Source organism: Pelobates fuscus, chromosome 10 (genome assembly GCF_036172605.1).
Source record: "Pelobates fuscus isolate aPelFus1 chromosome 10, aPelFus1.pri, whole genome shotgun sequence".
Classification (NCBI taxonomy): Eukaryota; Metazoa; Chordata; class Amphibia; order Anura; family Pelobatidae; genus Pelobates; species Pelobates fuscus.
In genome coordinates this window covers 77,794,560-77,811,515 of record NC_086326.1, presented here as the reverse complement: position 1 = coordinate 77,811,515, position 16,956 = coordinate 77,794,560, and the positions used below count along the sequence as shown (strand labels likewise).

The following is a 16,956-nucleotide window of genomic DNA, read 5'->3' as shown; positions in this document are numbered from 1 at the left end:
ACATATGAGGAAAACATGGTTTGTGCATGAGAATGTACACAGATTATTAAGTGTTAATAAAATAAGCTGAACAGGATAGTAGTACTCATTACTAGTGTAGAGTGAGATGCACGCTGTAGTCTAAAAGTGTGTAACATATTGATTATTAGGCTATGCTCGTCTGTGAGATAATAAGGACCTGTAAATTAACAGAAACTGCACAGGTAGTTTACAGTGAGTATGTATAAGTGCCACTTGCCTGTGATTGTTTGAATAAGAGAGGCAGAAGTACACATTATGCATAAAAACAGAAAAGCATGTAAATATAAGCTTGGATTAACCACTGGGTGGGAATCATGTATGTTTTAACGTTGGATTAGCAGTAAGCCGTTATCACCATCAAGCAAGCAGCAGGGAAGTTGGCTAGCACTCAACAGATGCCTATAGGTAAAGAAACCCAGTTTTCCCCGCAGGTAGTCTCTATTATGGGGCTCCCCTTTTGGGCCCGGACCCTGTGACAGTCCATGTGGCATGTTCCAGAATGGGATCCCTGTTTTCGGCAGGGAATAGCCCCTGCGGGTTGCCTTGCTTGCTCACCCGGTTTCCATATCGGCTGGCCCCTGGGTCAGGACTTTCTCGTTGGTTCTGAGGTGTGTGGGAGCGCTGTATAGGAGTGCGGATGCGATGGGGTAACTTGCGTGGTGTGTGGCGTCGTACCGCAGTGCAGTTCCCTTCTCGGGGGTCCATCGGCGAGCATGTCGCCTCGCTGTGTGCCATTTGGGCCGAGTAGCTGTCGCTTCGTCCTTCTTCCCATTCGTGGTAAGTATGTTGAGCCGTGAGGTGTTTTTTCCATGCTTGTGCTTTCAAATCTTCTCGAAGTTGCAGGGTTTGGTGCTTGGCGGCCATCTTGGGCCCGACATGCGGTCTGCAGTACGGGCGGGAGATATCAGGGTGCAGGCTTGTTTGGGTCTCGTGGGTGTAGACCGGGATCACCCCCCCGGTCCAGAGGGGGGGGAACGGGGCCGGCATCCCCACGGGTCCGACTCTAAGCCCGGAACAGTAGGCGGCAGGGCAGCGGCCGTCCGCCCCACTCGCCTCTGGAGTAGGCCTTAAGAGAGTCGGGCAGGATTCCTCCTCCAGGGGACTGTAGCCTGTTGGGCCAGCCTCACCCTGGATCCCAGGGCTCTCTGCCCGTCCAGGGCCACCACTGCCGGCCAGTTTTGCGCCAAATTTCGTGGAAAAGTCGCTGTTTCTCATATTATGCTGCAGGAGCTGATCTCGCATGCGACCAGCCAGCTCGGCGGTCCGGCCCCGCCCCCATTTTTAATTTTTTTTATTTAATTAAAATTATTTATTATTCGTATTTTATAATAATATACATATACAATATATATAGTTATATATATATTATATATATGCGTGTGTAAATTAATTATAAGTGTATTTTTATATTAATATATTTACATATTAATATAAAAATACACTTAGCATGACATTATATATATGATATATAGACATATATTATATAGGTATAATATATGTCTATATATCATATATATACACATATATAATAATAAAAATTTTTTTATTAACTTTCACTTTAAATTTTTTTTTGATTTTACAGTTGCAGGGAGACTGCCTGTCAGCACAGACAGTCCCCCTGCAGGCAGAGACTAGGACACCTATTGTGACCATGTGGTCGCCCTCTTGGGCGATCACATGGCCACAGGGGTCCTAAACCGCCATGGGGAGACTGTCTGGGCTGCAGGCAGTCTCCCCACACCGGGAGCACCGCCGATCGCCGCCGGGGGAACGACAGCGATCGGGTAAGTACATTGGACGGTTAGGACCGTCACCGGTCGGCAACGCAAAAATGCCGATGACGGTCCTGAACCGTCCCTCCGTCCTTAAGGGGTTAATCAAATCAAACTTTAATTTGTTTACATCAGGAACACGTGACTGTATGAGTGCAATTTCTTAGATTAACATGAAAGAAATGTGTAGCTCCCTAAAGAAAGTACAATGTGCACATGGACCTGGGAAAACTAATAAGATCAAACAAGTTTGCATTTTAATGTTCATATAACGTTATTCTTACTGGGATTATAGTATCTTGATAGGACATCAAATAAAATTCCTTAAAGGGACACTCCTGACCCCTATAGCACTTTAATTTGCTGAAAAGGTTTGTGTGAAGAGTGTCCCATTTTTTTATTTTGGAAGCAATGCAGATTTCAATAGAAATTGACACTTTTATAAATTAAACTGGTTACATCCCTCTGGATTTTCAAGTAGACAACAGGTCTTGTTACTTCCTGGTTTGGTTAGCATATTTACACTGAACTCACGAGGCAGCAATTGTTCAGAGCACCTGCCTTGCAAAGACTTCTCATTGTGCTGCATTGGTGAAGTCTGTGATTGGGCAGTCACAGAAAGTCTGGACGGTTTAGAAGGGGAGAGTAGCATGTAAGAGAGCTGCAGTTTTTTTTAGATGAAAAATGTATGATTAAATAAATGCAAGTTTTAATTTATTTTGTATTTGGGCAGTGGAGTGTCCTTTTAATAAAACACAGGGTGTTTCATTTGATCACACTGCTATGTTCAACTTGATTATCTCTGTAAAATGTTAAGACTGAGTCTTTAGTAGAGATATAGAATTTTCAGAAATTCCATAGGGGAGGGATTGCATCAAATCAGAACATTAGTAAGAATCAAGCCATTTAAGTTACGAAGATAAACTAATGGAGTTAAAATATGGTTACATTTTCAGAACTTAGAGTAATTTGCTGCTTACCTTTAAATTAATGCCTAAGAGGACAGAAAAACCTCAAACAACTATACTAATAAGGTGGAGCCCACAAGCAAAACAAACAAACCGTTTCCCCTGCAGTTCACCTACAGACAGAAATGCAGATTTGTCTTATTTGAGAATTGTACCCTCAGTATTTGAATTGTATTCCAGGATTTACATTGAGACTTTTATAAAAGTCTTCATTGTATATAGATTGTAGAAATGTTGGAGGTTAAAATGTATAAACACCATAAATAATTGTAAAATTATTATTATTATTATTATTATTATCCCTAGGGGCACATGAATTTACAGTAAAAAACGTCTTTAATTGCCAGTCTAAGGGCCTTATCTATCTACTCTCCTGCTCATGTAAAAAACTCTATGTGGGAAAAACGTCCCGGTTGTTTAAACTCAGGATACGAGAACATGTTAACTCTGTTAACCCCAAAAGACTAATTGACACTCCAGTCTCTAAACATCTGAAATTATACCACGGCGGTTCATCTGAAGGGATCAGATTCAGTGGTATTGAAAGGGTTACATTGGGACCAAGAGGGGGTGACCTGGATAAGAAGCTACTCCAAAGGGAAAGCTTCTGGATTTATAAGCTTAAAACTGTCACCCTCTGGTCTAAATGAGGGTTTCTCATATACACCCTTCATTGTAGACCATTGACACCCCTTTGGGAGACATATTACTCGGAAATGTCTCTGCTCCTTGTACACTATTTGTGTACGTACTTATCTTGAGAGATAGTAATTGATCTGATACACTTGTATATTTGTAAATATAGCGTGGGTTTCGTTTCACAATGTGCATATTTTAGTTTAATTATATTTCTTTATTATTATTCTTATTTTTTATCTTATTTCATCACTATTACTTTATTATCTCGACATGAATACCGTAATATGACCATTAAAGGCATCTATACATGTGTACTGACATCTATACAACATCCCCCAGTGTCTTTTGTTAAAAAAATACTGTGGGATACATCTTTATTTGGCAGCTGAACTATAATCTGTTGCTTAGACATTTGTATAAAGCTCATGCAGTGAGGATGTTATATAGGCTGGATTTATCACTTTAAATTATACTTTCTTGCCTGTATTCCAAATAAAATAAAAATAAAAACTCCATCATACTGATTGTGCATCGAGGTGGATGTACTGTTAATGCACCAATACATATGTACACTTATCTACATCTAGTTCTCTATATATAGGTACTCATCTTTACATGTTCCTACTGTTTATAATATCAGTAGGAGATCATGTATTACAGGGTCCCTCAGACATAATATTTATGTATACTTATCTACATCTTGTTCTCCATATATATGTACTATTAGCATTTCTACATGTTCCTACTGTCTAGAATATCAGTAGGAGACCATGCATTACAGGGTCACCTAGACATACTATTTTTGGGAGCAAGACTGGCTAAAGATTATTTGTGGAAGGGGACTTATTTGTAGGCATCTATCTACATATAGTGACACTTTCGGCTTATGCCGATATCGGCATATTCTTTAACCCCGCCCAGTTGTCATCGGGGGCCCGCCCACGTGAGGATGATGGGCGGAGCCGAGTGATGATGACGAGTGGGTCCCGCCTAGATGGGGAAGTGCCGGTTACGTCACGTGATGCGTGACGTGGCGGGTCACGTGACCGGCCCCGGACTCCTCCCCTACACTCACCACGTGATTCGTGGTTTGATGCGATCGCAGTTTGTTAGGCTGAATATCACGGACAGCTGGTGATATACACACCCCCACATCCTATTGGTCACAAGGTATTCATGTCTCCTGGCAGTTTGGGTATTTAAGAGGCTTTCCATCAGTTATATGTTGGCCCCTGACAAAGGTGCATCTCCTCAGCACCGAAACGTACGTTGGGCGTTTTTCTGCACTGGTCACTGGTGTCTGTAGCACCATGATCACTATTTAATTGGATTTAATTTCTTTCTTTTCTGTCCTATGCCTGTCTAGTTAGTTTTACAGGGAGAGAGGCTTTAATTTAAACTATCAGTCTGATTTTGACTGATTTGCTATTTCTATACCAATTTTCATCTCTCTCTCTGTTTTGGAGATAGCTCATTTTTGAGCCACTAATTTACCTATATATAATTTTTCTAACATTGACATCCCATGGGGTGTATAGATTATGGAAATTCAGATACTCAGATGTTTGTCACTCATATCCCTATAGCAGATCACAATAAAGCTTATCATTAGGGTGCAGTGAGGATATCTACCTAATTATCTCCGTTTCTATACTACTCTAGGGTGGCATAGGACTGTAGGATCACTTGTAAATACTTTATTTGTTTGGGGTCTCTGACCATATTATTTGAATAGCCAGGTTTTGTACGTAGACTTAACCGCGCTATAGATATTATTCCAGAATATGCAGAGAGTCTCACTTACATATTGAGACTATTTGCACATCTCATTGTTTTTGTTGCTTCTATTTGGGGTCAAGCCCCTTTGAGACATCTGGAGTCTCATATCGGTACTCCTGTCTCTGTGTAACCCCTTGTACTACTGCCCCCTTCTGGGAGACCTTGGGGTAGTGTGTACAAGGGCTACACAGTGACATAGAACTTTATGTTCTTTTTTTTTTCTTTTCTAAAATTACTTATTGCATGCTCAATTTAAAGGGACAGTATGATCACCAGAACAACTACAGCTTAATGTAGTTGTTCTGGTGTCTGTACCTGCAGGCATTTCAGAGAAAAGGCAGTGTTTATTGCCATTAGGGTTTCCTCCACTCAGCCTTCCCATGTCAAGTATTTACTACATAGGGCAAAACTATGGAAGTAGAAAAAAAAACAAAAAAAAAACCAATCTGCCGACAGATTATTGTACCAATGTAAACATTCAAATGCAAAAAATGTTATACAAAATATTGATGTCACATTCCCTTTAAAATTTTAACTTACCAGTGCTGGTTCTAACTCTCATGACTGCATCAAAGCCAATTTCTTTTTGCACATCCCTGCGCAGGTCGTTTAAGAATCGCTCCTTATCAGTTTCAGGCTGTAGATGAAATTGAAAATAAAAATTGACTAGGATGAATTAAAATATACAATATGATAAATAATTCCACTGAAAATATTGTTGACACTCATTTCAGAACAGGTATAGCAGCTTAATAAGAAAGTGTGACCATAAACTCCCCGCTAACTCCAGATCTCACACCAGCATTTTCCATAAAAACAGTAATTTTACTTACCGTAAATTCCTTTTTTCTTAGTATAGTGGCAGTACTTACAAGTGGGATGTTCCTTAGGATTCTGGACAAGAAGCTCCCCCTTCTTTAGAATTTAAATGCTGTGCTCCGCCTGCTGCCTCCATATAAGCTGTAACTCAGAGACACTCACCAGTAATACAAAAGAACCAAAACGGAGACCGAATGATGCATAGAATTTAATCCATTTGAAAGCGGAGGGAAAGCCAGTACTGCCACTATACTAAGAAAAAAGGAATTTACGGTAAGTAAAATTACTGTTTTTCCCTTCGTATAGTGGCAGTACTTACAAGTGGGATATAGCAAGACCCCTGCAAACAACAAAGGGTGGGAACTCAGCAGGCCACAGCTTGTAGCACCTTACGCCCAAAGCAGCTTCAGATGATGAGAATACGTCCAGCCTACAATGCTTGATAAAAGTATGTAAGGAAGACCAAGCAGCAGCTTTGCAGATGTCTGCAGGTGAGGCGGCTGCTCTTTCAGCCCAGGAGGTCGTCATAGCTCTAGAGGCACGAGCCTTTAAAGGGAAACTAAGGGGAATCCCTTTGGATTGATAAGCCAACCTGATTGTATACGTTAGCCATCAGGCCAAAGAGGGCCCTGAGACAGCACAACCCCTGTTAGCGCCATGAAAGAATACACATAGATCTAAGGATCTAATCCCTGAGTCATCTGAAGACAGATTTTCAGGGATCTTCTAACATCTAGGAGATGTCACATTCTTTCCAGATCCGACGTAGGAAAATGATAAAACCCCGGTAGGACAATAGGTTGGTAATCGCAGCACCAGAAAAAACCTTAGGCAAAAAAGAAGGCTTGGTGTGCAGGACCACCCAGTCGCGATGAAAAAGGTGAATTCCGGAGAGAAAGAGAGAGCTCGGATCACACCTACTCAACTAGCAGAGGCGATAGGCACCCGGAAAACCATCTTGAAAGTAAGAAACTTGATAGGAACCTCCAGTAAATGTTCAAATGGTGGTTCACAAAGGGCTCGAAGCACCAGACAGATCCCAAGTAGGGAAAGGTACTACTTAGGAGGCCTCTTAAACCTTATGGACTTAAGAAATCTTAGAAAAAGCAGGTTTGAGGCAAAGCCCCGAACCAGGAAGTGATTTAGAGCTGAAATCTGGCCTCTGAGCGTAAAACTCCCAGGCCGGCTTCAAACCCATCTTGCAAAAAAGAAAGACTTTCCGGGATAGAGGCTTTGGCCGGATCCAACCTCGAAGTGAACACCAGGTTCTGAACTTCATCCAAACTCTGAAATAGATTTACGAAGTGGACCAGCGGACAGAAGACAGCAACACATCACATAAAGGTCAGAGAGACCATGGCTCACATTCTCCAATATTTGAGAAGAGACTGGAGATGCCAACGTGAGATTGTCAAGTTTTCCACTTCCGAAAACCAACTCCTGTTCGGCCAGAAGGGCAGGACTGCCAATTACTTGCCTTCTTCATCTTACTTATGAACAATCCGTGGTATAAGAGCGACAGGAGGGAAAACATAAGCCATGTCGAAGGTCCAAGGTATCGATAGACCGTCTAGGACAACTGGGTACTCTCCTGAATGGAGAGAAGCAAAACATTGAACTTTCCTGTATCTCCTTGTGGCAAACAGGTCTATCTCCGGCCTGCCGAAGCGTGAACCCAGCGCCAAAAAATTTAGCTTGACAGTGCCCAGTCTGCCTGGGACCAAAGTCTACGGCTGAGGCCGTCTGAACTAATTTTAGAGACCCTCTGACCTGGGTAGCTGATATAGCGAGAAGATTCGCTTGAGCCCAAGACATATGAGGTAGCAGAGCTTTTGAAGAGCTTTTACCTTCGTGCCACCCTGGCGAAAAAAACCACTGTAGTGGCGTCGTCCGACTGAATCCTCATTGCCTGATTTGTGATGGCTGAACGGAAGGAAACCAGTGCCTTCCAAACCGCATTAATCCCTGAAACTTCAGGAAGCGCCTGACTCCACTCTGTTCCAAGACCCTGACGGAACTGAGAAGCTAGATGGGCGCCCCAACCCATCTGGGAGGCATATGTGGATATCATAAACCATTGTTTCTGAGCAAACGATAGGCCCTTTGGGATTTTGCTTCTGTTTTTCCACCAGTTCAGGAGTCCTTTCACCCTTTTGGATAGGTGGAAGGGAGAGTCTAGATCTCCCTGTTTTCGTGTCCATTGGGAAAGGATGTCCCATTGCAATGGTATTGCTTCTGCCTTTGCCCAAGCCACTGCTGGGATTGCAGAAGCGAGGAGGCCTAGAACCTCATAGCATCTCTGATTGAACTTAGGTTTTTATGCAGCTTTGATACGGCTTTTAAAATCCTCAATTGTTTCACTAATGGTAGAAAAAGAGAGAGGGACTGTGAATTTCCTCTAAGACCCAAGAACTCTAGACTTCGTGACGCCGTCAGCTTGGATTTTTCCAGGTTCAGGATCCAACCGTGATCTCTTAAAACCTTCATTGTAATCGTGAGATGAAGATTTAGCAGTTGTCTTTATTGGGCCTTCAGGAACCAAACGTCCAGGTATGGAACAATCGAGATACCTTTCAGACGTAAAACCACTGCTATGGATGCCAGGATTTCCGTAAAAGCTCGAAGAGCTGAGGACAGGCCAAAGGGAAGAGTTTAAATGTAAATGGAGAATCCTTCGCTTTCTTGAAACAAGAATGCTTGGGCACTTCCGGATTTGAACCCGGGACCTCTCGCACCTGAAGCGAGAATCATACCACTAGACCAACAAGCCAGTGTTGCTAGAACCGCAAACCTGAGAAACTTCCGGGAAGATTCTGAAACCGGTACATGGAGATAAGCATATTTAAACCAACTCTGCCATGTAATCTCCCTTTGTAAAATGTGTGTCAAAAGACAAAAAACGTTCCATACGGAACTTCTGTCATGGTAAGCAGGTGTTTACCAGTTTCCATCTGGTTTTTGAACCAGAAAAAAAGGCGTGAGTAAACTCCCTGAAATACCCAACGTTTGGGTACCTCTCTACCACATTTCTTAAAGAAAAAGAGAATTTGTTTACTCTTGATGGATAGCTTGACAGTAGGAAGGATGGACGTGGTTTCGATGAAACTTTATTCTGTAACCTTCTGAAATGGTTCTTGTAATCCACCTATGAAGCACTCTTTCCTAGTCTTGGGTGAAGAACCGAAGGCGTCCTCCCATTCTTATGGCGTCAAAACTTCCTCTTTTGTCATGCCTGTTGGATTCCTGTCAAGACCACTGGCTGTTTATTTGAGGTACATAGTTGGTCTCCCATACAAGTACTAACCAGGCCCGAGTCTGGATGGCTTCTGAGATCTGACGAGATCAGGGATTTTCAGGCTGGTATGGCCATAGGCCATCATGCTTTTGAAACCTGCAAAACCGCCCTGGTAACGAAAGGACCTCTGACCCTTGTACTGAAAACTTTAATATCCCTGGGTTCTTGAATCCAGAGGCAGGGCTTTCTTCGTATCAGACATCTGTCTAACAATGTCTTCCAAAGGAGTGCCAAAAAAAAAATAAAAATTTTTTTTTTTTTTTTTTTTTGTTCCTTTCAAAGGGTAATTCACATAAGGATGCCTTAGACGCAGAGTCAGCTGTCCATGTTCGTAGCCAAAGAGCTCTTCTGGCTACTGACGACAAACCCATAATCCTCGCTGAACATCCACTTAGGAAGATCTTCCCATTTTTCTCCAGACTGTAGCTTGACTTGAACGTACGTCTTTCAAGATTCTTTCATTCTCTATGATGGAGATCCAAGATTTAAGGAGACATTGGGAAACCTTTAACCTTACCCTTGGTAGGTTCAGTTTCTTGTACCGCCGTCGTCACTTCTTTAATACATTTCTTCAGCTCTTCTGGTGGAAACCCCTCCTCCACACTTGAAGCCAGGCTGGAAATATCCGAAGGCGAAGAGACGTCAGACACAGAAGGAGATCTATTCCTCCTACGCTGTGTGGGCAGTTTCTCCTTATCTGGAGACATAGGACTTATTCTAGAAGCATGCATAAAAACAAAAGGTGAAAAAAAAGGAGAGTTCAATAGTTAAACCTCACCTTAAATCACCTAAGATCCGTGTAGGAGGGCAGGTGACACGGAGAACCAGAACTGTACACCCACCCTTGGGGTCAGGAAGGTCCTGCACAGCCATGTATCCAAATTTTAAATTTGGCGCCAAACACCGTTTCGCGCATGCTCAGTAGCGTGATTCTGTGTTTGGTGGAACGCAAAGCCTCCCGGGCGTGCGTTCCACCGCTGTGCGCATGCGTAATGAGCAATGAAGGAGAACCGCCTGGGAACTCCGTCAGAAAAAACCACAAAAGACAGTACCCGGTCACGTTCCGTAACGCGAACCCGGAAGTACTGTTGCCGCTCAGTTCCCGCCCGGGAAACTATCGGGCACTCACCTCCCGGTCAGCAACCTGTGCTGAACGCACCAAATCTCCACCTGCACTGTGGGGGAACCTGTCCGTCCCGTTGCCGGGACAAGAAGAACTGGGGAGTGTCTCTGAGTTACAGCTTATATGGAGGCAGCAGGCGGAGCACAGCATTTAAATTCTAAAGAAGGGGGAGCTTCTTGTCCAGAATCCTAAGGAACATCCCACTTGTAAGTACTGCCACTATACGAAGGGAAAACCTAAGCTTTTCCAGAAACATGACTGGAAGCATACCACTGTTTTACTGCAAACGTACAAAATAAAAATGCCAAGCGTGCACTTTAATGAGCACTGAATCCTATATACACTGCTGCCACGGTAAAACAAAAATGGTTTGTCACCAAATCAGAAAAATGTAAAGGTTGGAGGGTACAAAATCAACTTTTGTAGATTTACTAGCAAGCAAAATAAATTATTATTTCAAAATGTATAAAAAAAACTTCTTTGACAATCTTTTCCTTGAGCTCAGCTGAGACAAAAATGTATGTAGGGAGAACCAAACAACCCTTACATACATGTATCGAAGAACATTAGAAACATTATGAAAGGATACGAAAAACATAATGTGTCTTCATTTTAAATTACATCACAAGAATAATCCACATGACTTGACTTTTCACGCTCTACAAACGGTTTTTACTATTTGGAGAGGAGGAGATATGGCAAACAATTTGGGACAGGCAGAAATTAAGTGGATTTTTAATTTAAATACATTGAGTCCATGTGGACTCAATGTAGATTTTGAATGTCATTTCTTATAAAAAAAACACACATATACATATATATATATATATATATATATATACATATATATATATATATATATATATATATATATATATATATCTCAATTTTTAAATTTTCTAAATTTCTTAAGTATAGATATCCACATTTTCTTTTTTTGGCATATTATCCACTTTGTTTTGAGCCCACCATCTGCCATATTTACACTAATTTTAAATGTGTATGTACATGCCAGCACTAGATTTAGGAGGTAATTAATTTTTATTTTACATGTATGGACTACTCTTTTAGATTTTTTTCCTGCTTTTTTAGAAAAATATACCCAATACATTACTGCTAACTTTTTAAATAAATAACTATATATTTATCTGTTTTATTACATATACAAATATGTGCTATTCCCCCTCCCCCCTTTTATGTTCATTAATTTAAATATTAAAGTTACATATCATTTTTAATATCAATTTATTGGCCTTATACCTTACTTCCTTGAGTTGGAGAACGGGGGAAATGTCACTCCTTATCTAGCAATGTGTGCAAAAACATGTAGCCAGTATTCTATGGGCTCCAGGTAAAGATGAGCAAGATCTCTATACCTATATACCCATTCAGTACTATTACAGAGGTATATTTCACCATTATATGCTCCCTTTGTGTTTTATTTTCTCTATGCCCCCCCAGAAGGGCACAACACGTGTACATTTAGAGCCACACCATTAAAAAGACTCTAGATAGTGTGTGTGTGTGTGTGTGTATATATATATATATATATATATATATATACACATATACATACATACACACACACACACACACACACCACAAGCTATGTGACCTTTTGTACTCTGTTGCAGTATTGCATATTTTTTTCTGCTTCTTTTATATGTATAGGAGAACATATTACCCCCCCATTTGTATATACGGGTAAGTTGACTTATTTGCAAGCGCTGCACTCGCACTTTGATGTTTTTTGGGTGGTGATTTATCACCTAAACATTGCAGTATTTGTTTCAGCTGAGACTATACTGCACCAATTTAATAAGTTTAATTCACTTCACTTTTTATTAATTTGATTTATTGTGTCACTATAAGTTTCCATCGTATTAACTAAATAACTATTTCTCCTCAACACATGTGACTTTCCATAAATATTTCATACATACACATATATATCCATATTCATACCGCGTATATCAATTTGGTTACTTTTTTTTCATGAAGTCAACGTCTAGTATTGAAAAATAAATAAACCATGTTTAATATTTAGACACTCACCTGGAAAAATGCATATTTGTAGACTGAGCCTCCAGTCTGGTAAGGCACCACACCAAGTGTGGCCACATCTAGAAACTGATTGGGAAACAAGAACAAGTCCACACAGCACCCTTGGGCCACGCACTCCTGAGCCAAAGAATTGTAGAAATTTGTCTGAGGCTGGAATAATGTCTGTGAGAATGGAGACATGTCACTAAGTGGATTCATTTAAAAGAAAACATAGGCCCTCTAAAGGTTACTTCTAAGGTACCGTGATAAAAATCCAGTTAGCAACAAGCATGAATGCCTATAGCAGTACATAAAATAAGCTTATAATTTCAAATACATTTATTTACACAGCAGCATTTTGCAGGGAATCGATCCACTACCTCTGAACCTCACGCAAGGCAGGACAACACTTCTCAGTTAATCAATACCTCTTCTTCCATGGATGACTAAGTGAGCATGCACACACTAACTCATACTTGACAAATTCTTATAGTGGTCACTGTAGAGCTGATATCACATGCAGGTTGCAGCCAAACAAAATCTCATTATTTGTAAGAAATTAATAAGAACTACTTGGATATTTAGTAGAAGCTGGTCATGTGTACAACCGTTTCCAATTCATTTTTCTTTTTCAAAGAAAATTGTGCATGATCAACAATACAGATTCCAGTTTAAATGTTAGTATTACCCAGCTCAATGACATTAAAGTTGACTGCACGGTAATATTCTTGACCGTTGTGCAGGTTCTTAGATTGCCCTTTAACAAAAATAATGTCCCTCTCCTACATACATTTCCTAGATTTTGTTATAAACCTATTAAATAAAAGATCAACAATTAATGAAATACACGTGGTTTGGTTCTATATATTAATCTATGGTTCTATATATTAATCTAAAACAATATAAAGAAAAAAAAAAAGATGAAATGGGAAAATAAAGACATTCATTGATTTTATTTTGGTTCTTCACCATATTTCAATGCAAGTCTTATCGATAAGTATATAGTAGATGTTTATTGATAAGTAAACAGTACATGTAATTGATCATTTGTGCTTCTTACCTTTTCCTTGTCTGTATTAACTAGCTTTTTGTCATCCCTATTCTTAAGTTTTCCTGGAGCTTCAGCAATGGGAAGAGTGGTGTGAAAAACAAAGAGCTTTCCTGCACAATCTGCTGCCTACGAAAACACACGTTGCAAAAGTCATCAACTAAGCAAAGCTCGAAAAAGAAAGTTCCATACACTGCTTATATCGCAACTTACCTTTAATGCTTCCAAACCGGCTTGTACAACGGGGGCAAACACAGTCTCTGTTTCTCTCGTATCAGCAAACAGTTCAGGAATCTGGTCGAGCAAACTGTACAAAGCACAAAATAGACCGTGTTCATTTAATCCATTCTGCTTTGTAGTACTAGGGTTTTCTTGCATAAAGAGGTGTGTGTATTATTTATAATAAATATATATATATATATATATATATAATATAAATAGACATAAGATGAAAGAACAAAAAGATTTAAATAGATTATAAAACATTTTAATGTCACTTTTCCTTTAAAGTGCTGAAATCAACCAACAACATTGATAAGAAATGTACCTTAAGATAACCGTTCTAGACTCATTCACATTCACAAGAAATCCATCCAGAAGGGGAACAAACATGTCTGCCACATCGGACACAACCATCATCTGTGGCTGGGCCAGGGAGCTCTTCACATTATAGAAGTGGAGTACTTTATTATAAGTCACGAATCCCACCCGGACCACAGACTCTTCCATGTTTCCTTCCCTGTGGAAAAACAAAAGAAGGGTTGAATCGACTCAGGTCCAACATTAAACCCATTTTATCGTAATATAATTTGAAAAATGTTCACCTGATATGGAGAAGGGTTAATTCAAAATGTTGTTTGAAATGTGCAAATATTTTAGAATATATCATTATACTATATGATCTATTTTTGCTTACGGTAGGGTAGCTTTGCTCCCCATTTTTATGAATGGGGAGCTACTGATTGGTTCAAGTAATCAGTTGATGATCTAAGCCAATCAGTTGTGCCCCTAGCCGGCAGCACTTCGCTCTTACAGAAACTCAGTTGAAGAAGCTGGATGCTGCAGGGGAAAGGGAGATCCGGCACTGAAAAACAACCTTTGGGGTTGGGGTTCACCCTGGTACCACATAATCTCAATTAAGTTGTTATGGTGTACAAACTATTCTTGGGGATAGAGAGACCTCTAGTTGAGTAACTTTATGGTTAATGCCAGAGTGTATTATATAAAAAAAAAAACAACAAAAAACCCACAGCAGCTTATTTTAGAACAGATACACTACTCACGCTCACCTGGGAAGGTAGTCGATAAGTTGCTTGAGCTCCTCACAGACCAGGGCAACCAACCCACTCTTCACAGCATTGTAAGACACATCAATCATGAAGATGAAGGCCGGAGGGTTTGGAAACTTGTTATTCTGACAATAAAATAAAAAGACAGATACCATCAACTTTAACACAAGTAATTAGACATATGTGCAGTATATTGAGGCATTCAGTAAATGCCACCAAAAACGGAACTTCCCTGTTTAAAATATGTTTTCATATATTTCATATTAGTACCCTTATTTGTTTTAGCACCCAAAAATATTTACATGTTCTAATAGATTTAAACCATCTCATGCATTTTAAATAAATAAGTAAATGGGTATTCTGTTGCATGCAATATATTGGAACACACTGTAAGAAAAAAAGAGATTCATACTGTCTAACGTCAATAGGGGAAAAATCAAAACAAAGCCGCAAAATAAATGTCCTAAATGTGTCATTGTAGATATGTTACAATTCCTTATGCTTGTGGTTCCCAATACATAGGTATAAACACTAAATAATGTAATACAAGTTATATGAAATACAGCACATCAGCCAATTTCTCAAAATTTCACAGATTTGCAGAGAAAATGTTCAACTGCAACGGGGAGGAAGGGATGAATGTAAAAGATTAAGTTGACAAAGAAACCAGGATTATGAACTTAAATTCTATTTTGATATTTTGAAGTGAAAGAGTTTTAAAATTAACATTTTTATGAGCTATATGTATTGCGCAACAAGTATGATTATGTTTAGTATGTATGTTGTCTGTACAGCATGTCTGACAGTAATTACATTTTGGCCATAAATCTACTATAAAAGTGGAAATGTAGTCTGAAGAGTGAAGCTCATAAAACATCCATAGTGTTTACCAGTGTAATGCAAAGTAGTGCATATCATTCCAATAGTTTCATATGTAGCTTCTTCTTAAGAACATGCTAGTTAACACTACACCTTGGTATAATATTGAGACTGAAATGCACTGCTCCATATACTGTATAACAGTTGCATTGGTCCTACAAAGAGTGTGGTTTTAAATATCTAGACTGTTTCTTGAATTTTGCATTTATTCAATAAGCACATTATGGCAAGCACAGTATTATTCTTTCACTTTATTCATATGGAGGACATCGAATTACTTTTGTAGAATTGCAAGAAGGTCCAGAGATCATATACAAGTTGTATGAAAAATGTCAAAATTGGGCAATGGAATGTTTTATGAAAAGCAACCCATTTATTTTATGTTGCTATAATAAACAGGATTAAGTTGAAAGCCAATTTACCTTACAGTAGTCAACTGTTGCTACAAATTCATACGACCCCATAGACAGCTCTGGCCTGTCATAGGAGTCCACTCTCTTCCCTGTGTGATCCAAGTGCTGGAAGTAATGTGGAGGAACTAGATAGATTAAAAAAAAACAAAAAAAAAAAAAACGTAAAAGTCAGTATAACAAAACCAAACCCCCTCCACCCCCCCAAAAAAAGAGGCAACTCTGCTGTCTACATTCACTGGAATTATCTATAAAAACGCTGTTTCACAGGCTGAGGGCTTTCAACGTTTTGCAGGAAATTAACCGCAGAACTATTTTTGAATTATTTTTTTTCCTTCCACAAAAATACAAAAAATTAGGTCTTCATATTCAGATATCATTGGCCCATCTTTAGATTTCAGATAGCTTAAAGGAACACTATAGTCACCAAAACAACTAAAGCTTATTGTATTTGTTCTGGTGAGTATAATCATTTTCTTAAAGCCTTTTACAGTAAACACTGTCTTTTCAGAGATAATGCAGTGTTTACATTACAGCCTAGGGATACCACTGGCCACTCCTCAGATGGCTACTAGAGGTGCTTCCTGGGGCAGTACTGCCCACTGTGCTGTACTGCCATTCAGTGTCTCTGCATGCAGACACTGAACTTTCCTCCTAGAGATGCACTGATTCAATGCATTTCTATGAGGAGATGCTAATTGGCCAGGGCTGTGTTTGACTTGCGCTGGCTCTGCCCCTGATCTGCATCCTTGACAGTCTCAGCCAATCCTATGGGGAAGCATTGTTATTGGCTCACAGAATCACTTCTGATGATGTCAGCAGGCAGATCAAGGGCAGAGCAGGCAGCTGCAGACTGTAATAAAAGTAAGAT

General features: G+C 39.9%; 1 protein-coding gene across 6 annotated transcripts in view; it reads right to left on the bottom strand.

Annotated features, from left to right (window-relative positions):
• SEC24C (SEC24 homolog C, COPII coat complex component) overlaps window positions 1–16,956 on the bottom strand; it is a 54,685-nt gene that overhangs the window by 10,331 nt on the left and 27,398 nt on the right. For all 6 annotated transcript variants that reach the window (XM_063434665.1, XM_063434667.1, XM_063434668.1 and 3 more), the window contains 7 exons: window positions 16,098–16,213; window positions 14,797–14,921; window positions 14,055–14,246; window positions 13,721–13,814; window positions 13,520–13,636; window positions 12,472–12,642; window positions 5,720–5,816 (listed from right to left, as the gene is read on the bottom strand). In XM_063434665.1, coding sequence (XP_063290735.1) covers window positions 5,720–5,816; window positions 12,472–12,642; window positions 13,520–13,636; window positions 13,721–13,814; window positions 14,055–14,246; window positions 14,797–14,921; window positions 16,098–16,213 — 912 coding nt within the window. The remainder of the gene's footprint in view (window positions 1–5,719; window positions 5,817–12,471; window positions 12,643–13,519; window positions 13,637–13,720; window positions 13,815–14,054; window positions 14,247–14,796; window positions 14,922–16,097; window positions 16,214–16,956) is intronic.